Source organism: Leptodactylus fuscus, chromosome 6, assembly GCF_031893055.1.
Source record: "Leptodactylus fuscus isolate aLepFus1 chromosome 6, aLepFus1.hap2, whole genome shotgun sequence".
NCBI classification, from domain to species: domain Eukaryota; kingdom Metazoa; phylum Chordata; class Amphibia; order Anura; family Leptodactylidae; genus Leptodactylus; species Leptodactylus fuscus.
This window is the reverse complement of record NC_134270.1, coordinates 46,499,699-46,507,852: the sequence shown is the minus strand read 5'-3', so window position 1 is coordinate 46,507,852 and position 8,154 is coordinate 46,499,699. Positions and strand designations below refer to the sequence as shown.

At 40.9% G+C, this 8,154-nt stretch overlaps 1 protein-coding gene across 1 annotated transcript; it reads right to left on the bottom strand.

Annotated features, from left to right (window-relative positions):
* Positions 1-3,432: 3,432 nt before the first annotated feature.
* On the bottom strand, positions 3,433-5,462 carry LOC142209982 (olfactory receptor 5AP2-like). Its single transcript, XM_075279015.1, has 2 exons — positions 5,338-5,462; positions 3,433-4,234 (listed from the first exon to the last, which is right to left on the bottom strand). The coding sequence occupies exons 1-2, from the start codon at positions 5,460-5,462 to the stop codon at positions 3,433-3,435; spliced, it is 927 nt and encodes a 308-aa protein (XP_075135116.1).
* Positions 5,463-8,154: the final 2,692 nt, after the last annotated feature.

The window sequence follows — 8,154 nt, the reverse complement described above, 5'->3', positions numbered from 1 at the left end:
AAACTTCCTCTTTTTAATAGATATGATGTTATTCTCCAGATCACGAATTTTGGTTTCAATCTTTGGAAAAATTTCCTGGTAGGATTTAGACTCCTTATACTTAACAAGTATATTCATTCACTCATTTATTGATTGAGAACATTATACAAATTGTTGGCAAGCTGTTGTGCACACGGTCTTAATTTGCTGACAGGTGTATGTGAACATGTGGACGATTCTCCTGCGGTTCATAGGTATGTTTTTAATACACCGTAATGCGCACACTGACAAGTGCATGATTTCCTTGTGGTTTATTGGGTCTTGTATTTCGTATATGGGTTAGATAATAATTTTACAATATAATCTTCGTACATGTAAACGTTTCAGGCCATGCCAATATTTGAGCCAGTTTAGGCGTCTGGGTGTAATTGGATTCATAATATGTTCATATTGATTGATATGTCTATGTCACATTAATGTTATATTTATGTTTGTGTTCTAAACGTATTTATTTTCACGTGTGTTCGTTTAAGATCTTGTGAATTAATTATCTTTAATCATGGTCTGCCTGGAGGGGTATATATTGTGCGCCTTCAGTCTTACCATTTATCGCTATGACTAAGAGGTAACTACACCTCGAAATGCGTCAGCGGCACTTCAATGTAATGTAGGTCTTGTTTTTGTTTCATGTTCTGTGTCATCGACATGTTTTTACATTTTTCCACTGAAAAGTTTTTTCAAATTCACTAAGGTGATTGCGCTATGTTTTTATGATATAGCAATAAAAGCTACGTTTTAAACAGTTGACAACCGGTTTGGGTGCTGGATCGTACTTTACTTCTTTGTGGTTCATAGTGCCCTTGTCCGGAGGGCATATCCGTGCACCACTCAGGTGTCATTTATATATTTCAATTGGCTGTGGATCAACTTTACTATGTGACTCTCACTGCTGTCACCCTGCTGACTCCCGGCCACGCTACTGACTTGCTGGCTATGCCACTGCCTCATGCGCAAGATGCCACTTTCTTCTCCCGATGATGATAAAGCCCCTTTGTCAGCTGGTACTCAATTATGATCAGCTACTGCATCATCGACTACAGTCTGCAGGTCACTGATGTGCTCCTCAACGGTCTCTGAGCCAGGAGCCTGACATGTTCAACCCAGACGACAGGTCAGGAAGACCCATAATATAATTCAGCAGAACTTAAAATTTCCAGGATCAGGATATTGAAGGCCTATCCTCAGAACAGGACATTAATATCAGATCGGTAGGGGTTCAGCTTTTTACATCCCGATCAGCTGTTTGATGGGGACGTGATGCAAATTGCTACAGATTATTGTGAAAGTTTCTTTAAAACCATCACTATAGATTTTGAGACCCAGGTACAACCATGTTTTGGCTTGTGAGGACCAAGCTGAAAAAGTTTCAGAAGCCCTGTTTTAGACTGTATAAAAAAGAGAATTTGTAAGAAACCAAATTTATTAACAGTAAATCATACTGTGTTTATATGTCCGGAACTCAATGTGCAGAACATATCTACAGAAATATACAGGACAAGGTTTGTGTGAGATCAAGTTCAAATAATAGACCAAAAGACAAGCCTATCAAAACCTCCCACTGTCCTGGTTTGGAAGAATCTCCTTCAAACATATTTGTTCCCTAAGATCATATATGTGATAATGATGCTCCCGATCCATCTTCCAAAATCTTTCTTCACTTCTGTGCGCAGCTTTTCTCACTTCATATGGAAATATAAACCCCCTAGAATCTGTTGGACTCTGCTGACTAGGGGTAGAAGTCAGGGAGGAATTGGACTACCAGATGTAAAAAAGTATTACCAAGCAATTCAACTGTGCTGGTGGGCCCATCTGACATTCCCTCTGGCATTGACCATATTTGATTCTTTTCTAACAGAACTGCAGAACTTGTGGCTCCCTTCCAGATTTCTAAACACTAATGCAGCGAGGAACCCACTACTGATTGGTGCTATTGAAACCTGGAGAGATCTTTGGCATCACCTAGCACCGACCCCATCCCTTTGATGCCAGCAGGCCTGGTTCCCTTTGCTCTGAAGACGGAGAAAACTCCGTATGACGATCTGTGGTCATTACCCAACACCATCTCACTTAGAGAAATATCAAAGGACACCTCCTTAGTCACTGGAGATGAGGTTACCAACCTTAAACCGATGCTGAAGCTCTCCTTCTTACATAAACAGCACCTCCAGCACTTCCTTATGAGATTTGCAAGGGATCTCCCTGTGAGAACCAAATTAATGCCATTCGAAAAGCTCCTCCTGTCTAAAACTAAAATGCTTCGCAAGACCTCGGTCTTAGTATAAAGATTTGTCTCACCTGAGGTACCTTACAAGCCTGCTTTCTTACACAGCTGGGAAAAAGAGCTTAATATAGAGCTATCTGAGGCGGATGTCTCACAGATGTTGCGGACGTCACAGATGTTGCGGACGTCAAGGGTTTCTCGCCTTGCATTAGAGTAAAAGAAGGTCATTACAAACTAATTTCTAGGTGGTATGGAATCCCAGACTGGCTCTACCACAGAAGCCTCTCAAGCAAGAACGAATGTTGGAGATGATCATCCCAAGAGGGAACGTACCTGCACATTTGGTGGACGTGTCCACTCATTGTGCCCTACTGGAAAGAGGTCATGGAAAATCACATCGACAAAATTGACTCTCACCCCAAAAGTACTCTTCTTATCCCTTTCTAACAACACTTATTCTCCCAACAAAGACAGACTTGTTACACAATTGCTGGCGGCTGACAAACTTCTCATTCCGCAGTTCTGGCTGCAACCTGTCCCACCACTGATTCAGCTATGGGAATCCAAAGTGCAGGAACTCACACCTTTCAAGGAGCTCCTCTGATGGTCCAACAGAACATATGAGAAATTTCAAAAGATTTGGTCCCCTTGGCTGTCATACCGAAAAACAAGACCTCCCCTCACAGGAAGAAATCCCTGAGGATAACACAGCTGATGTCCATGTACTTGTGGTATCTTCTTCTCAAACCTTCTTCACCCTCTTCTCCCCCCCCCCCCCCTCTTCACTCTCTTCTCACCTCTTTAATTCCTCTCTCTTTATTTTTCCACAACACGTATATGCTGATGCAGGACATGTTTTACTTGATATTGCTCATAAGAATCTTTCTATTGCTTAAGATGGTTATTGTCTGAATGATTTGTATTGCTATATGTACCAAATCGTGATACACCCCTCTTCTTTTCTCTACCCGTACTTGTTTAGAAAAACCAATAAAACTTGTTGAATTAAAAAAAAACAAAAAAACAATAGACCAAAAGACATTCATAGTCTAGACTATGTCAAGTCAGCTCCTATTGTTTTAGTTGTATCCTATATGTAGGACTAGATTTTACAAAGAACCATAGAAAATGTACATAAGTTAAAATTAAGTGTTGCAGGAATTTTTGTATTCTTATATTGTTGCCATATTCTTATATGGCGCCACCAATCTGTTCAGTATTTTCATCATTGCAATTTTGACTTCTTTATTCCTGAGACAGTAAATAAAAGGATTCAATAATGGAGTAATAATTGTGTACATAACACCCACCAGCTTATCCTCATCCTTCCCATAACTCGACTTTGGTCTCAAATACATAAAAATGACAGAACCATAGAAAATAGTTACAACTATTAAGTGAGACGTACACGTAGAAAAGGCTTTTTTCCTTCCAGTGGTTGAGTGAATGCTCAAAATTGTTGATATGATTTTGATATAAGAGATAATTGTCAATATAAGGGATCCAACGGTCATCCCACCCCCAAAGATGAAGACCATAAGTTCATTGAGGAAAGTGTCTTTACAGGACAGCTTCAGTAATACTGGAACATCACAAAAGAAGCTGTTAAGTTTATGAGATCCACAAAAAGGTAAAGTGAATGTTAATGCGGTGTGAATCAAAGCATTTGTTGCCCCAATGGCCCACGATCCAGCGATGAGTTGAATGCAGGCTATTTTTTTCATAATCACAGTATATAGCAAAGGATGACATATTGCATTGTATCGATCGTAAGCCATGGCTGCAAGTATATAAAATTCCGTCCCAGCCAACAGTAGGACACAGTACAACTGAGCCGCGCAGCCATAGAATGATATGGTTTTATCTTCCGAAAGGAAATCTGACAACATTTTTGGAGCTGTAGATGAAATGTAAAAAATTTCGAGAAAGGAAAAGTTGGTCAGAAAAAAATACATTGGATTCTGAAGATTGGGGCTGAAATTATATGCAAGAATTATAGAGAAATTTCCAAGCAACGTAATTATGTACATGAGAAAAAATGCAGCAAAAAGAAAAAGTTTAAGCTCCGGCTTCTCAGAAAGTCCCACAAGTGTAAAGTCTATCTCAAGGGTCTGGTTATGGTTATGCATTGTAAATCCTTTGTTCTGTAAAGAAAGCCGTTTACAAATTGAATTGTAGTAGAATATTATATTATAATGGTTTAGTATATTCATTACTAGAGATGAGCGAGTACTATTCAAAACTGCCATTTCAAATAGCACGCTCCCATACCAATGAATGGACGCGGCCGAACTGCAAGGGGTTAAGCGGCCGGACGCCGGCTCTGGCTGCGTGCTGGATGCATCCATTCATTGCTATGGGAGTGTGCTATTCGAAACGGTAGTTTCAAATAGTACTCGCTCATCTCTATTAATTACCCATAGCAATGAAAAAAAATTCATAGTAATGAATAAAACCTGGTGAATCTTCTATGATCTCTAACTGTTTTTTTAAAGGGGATATTTAGGTTAGCTGAAGCATTGCTTCTTACAGGTTCCGGAAGATGAACAGCTCATGGGAATGACTCCAATAAGTTTTCATAAAAACCACTCAACCATCAGTTCCTTTCATCAAGCAAAAGGTTCTATGTGACTTTGACAAGGGGCAAATTGTTATGGCCATGTCAGGGTATCTTAATAACAACAGGTTTTGGAATTTTTCCTAGTATGCAGGGTTTAGTACATTACCTATGAAAAGTGGTCCAAAGATAGACAATCATGATCTGTAGATAAGTCCAAGGACCATTGATATGCCAAGGGAGCAAAGGTGGTCTATTGGTCTGAAGAACAATTATATCACAAATTGCTAAAAAGTAGAGATGGGTGAAACAATTCCTACTGAACTAGGTCTGACCCTATATTCTAGATTAGTTTTTTTTTCCGAAACCAAACAAATTGACATTTGTCTCAGACGATCTTAAATGGTCGCCACATTGTAATCTGGGGTCTCTATATGAAAGTGATACTATCATATTCTTGAGACTATAATAGGTGGAGGCCCAGAGGAAGTGAAAAAAATATGAAAACATGCCTACTCACCTTCCATTATTTATTTGGGCCTCTTTATGGCATCCGATGCTCTCCTGTTGACGTCCAACACTCTTCTGTAACGTCATCAGTCTGTGTTCAGCGCTGTGATTGGACCTCAGCAGTGGCCTGGGCATACCGCGAGTCATAAAGCCAAGAAGCCATTTCATGACCACTGGTGGCTTAATCACAGGTCTCAGTGGTGACCACCAGGCTTGACGACATCACAGAAGACAGCTGGATGACATGAGGAGGCCCAAAACAGGTAACAGAAGGTGATTATGATTTTTTTGTTTTATTTTATACATCTCCCCTGGACTTTCACATAACATTTGACATAACTTTGGCTGTGTCTGCCTTAGAGAGCTAGAAATTAGGATGTTGTAATGCTTAAGGGGTTTTTACTCAAACTATGGAGTGCTGGGGTTGGGGTAAAAAAAAGGAAGGATACTCATCTACCCCTGATTGTAGCATTGGGCCACCCATTTTATCCTGTGCTGGCACGGGCCAGAAATGAAGTGGTTCAGTTGACCTCAGCGGTTACATATTGGTGATCAGTAACATATTAGAGTGGTGTCATTGTTACCCAATATGTAACTACCGAGGAAGATATATATCTGTTAGATTTTTCAAGGTTGTCCCCATTTGCTTTGATGACAGCTTTGCACAATCACGGCATTCTCTCATTCAGGTTCATGAAGTAGTCACCTGGAACGGTTTCCCAACAATTTTGAAGAATTCCTGAGAGATACTGAGTACTTGCTGGCTGCTTTACTTCAAGGTACCATTTCTCTCCTACCAACCCCTAGAAAATTGCTTTCATTTTTGTATTTTTTTGTCTCTTATAGATTTCACTTTATCTTACATAAGGAAGTTCCAACATAAAGAAAAGCAGATTCCACCATAAATCTGAGGCAAATCCATAGTGAATACACAGAAAAATCAACACGTGTTATATCCAAATAGCATGAAGTGCTCAGCAAACATTTCTGATGAATAAATTCACTAAATACATTCAATAATTCAACACATTAGCATCTAAGCATCGATTGCATGTCTAAAAATGTTACCTAATATTTGTCAAACAAACCTGTCATATAAAGACTATATAAATGCCACGTATCACATATGTTGCAGCACATTTAGTAGCAATACACTAGTTACTGGATCTTATATACTGTTTATGAGACACTGGGGATCCTGGAAATCTCTTTGGGCTTAATTTACACCAAGGTGATAATTTCTAAATAACAAACAAGATGTGCACATCAATATACACAAATGTATCCCTTTAATTACCCTTAGGACGAGGCCTCACGTGCAATTTAGAACAACATCAATTACATTTTTGTAGTGCCTTTTGATTTAACCTTTTAAATGGGGAAGTCCAGGATTAAAAAAAAAAAAAAAACATGACTTCTGCTTTCCCAAAACCAGCATGACACCTGTGCATAGGTTGTGTACACCATTACAGCTCAAGCTCGCGGACTGCAAGAGAACCAAACTGAAATAGCACATATGGGATGGCGCAGAATAAGGGAGGTGGGGGCAAATATGCAACACACAAAACTTTACTGACTAATGTTTACAGGTCCAGTCTCTGACCATGAGGGTAATGACTATTTGATCATATCTAATACATAGTTACTGTTATTTGGTTTTAGGCCTGTTCTTTGTCTCGGGCCTTGACTTGTTTGTTTTGGACCTGGTCTTTACATTTGGAATGGTCGATATTACAGCCGTTGTATTGGCAGGCTGGTCTCTTGCAGGGTACACTTATTCTCCTTCTGCACACGTTGGTCTTCAGGCATCACTGCCATGGTATCCATCAGAAATTTACTGCTGGAAAATCTGCCATTACAGGGAAGGAGACTCTAGCGTCTCCTCTTTGTGTTTTTGCCTGCAGATCAGGTGAAGGAAGACAGCTGCACAAATGGAGAGCGTGTTAGGGTTGGTTCACACTTGCGCTTGTATTTCGTCCGTAAGGAGTCCGCATGGAGACCCCCCCGGACGGAATGCAATCGCGATTGCATGCGATGTGCTTGCAAAGCACATGGAGCCCATAGACTATAATGGGCTCCATGTGCTTGCCGCGCACTGCCCGCACGAATGAATTGTGCGCGGCAAGCACACGGAGCCCATTATAGTCTATGGGCTCCATGTACTTAATTGCACAGCACTTGCATTAAGATAAGATAAGATCATTTCAGAAGGGAAATTTCAGCATGTTACAGCAGCATAGTAATACAGATACAGGATAATACAGAGTAATATATTACAGACGTAGACACACATAAGCTGAGAAGAGAAGATATACTAGGAGTCCATAGCAGCTAAGGAAAAACGGAAAAGAAAGAGGAAGACCTCATAATCATTAGTTCTCTGTGCGGAGTGATCTTCGCTTGGTCTGATGTAGATTATACAGTCTGGTCGCGGTTGGAAGGAAGGACCTGCGATAGCGCTCCTTCTCACACTTGGGGTGAAGCAGACGGTCACTTACAGTGCTGCCAAGTCCCATCAGGGTCCCATACATGGGGTGGGATTTGTTCTCCCGCATGGAGGTCACCACAGACAGTATCCTTCTGTCACCCACCACCTGTACTGGGTCCAGGGTGCTCCCTAGGACAGAGCTGGCCCTCCTGATCAGCCTGTCAAGTCTATTTCTGTCCTTGGTTGATATACTGCTCCCCCAGCAGGCCACACTGAAAAAGATGGCTGAGGCAACCACAGAGTTGAAGAAGGCCCTAAGAAGTGTCCCCTGGACTCCGAAGGCCCTCAGCCTCCTGAGCAGGTAGAGTCTGCTGTGGCCCTTTCTGTGCAGCGCCTCCA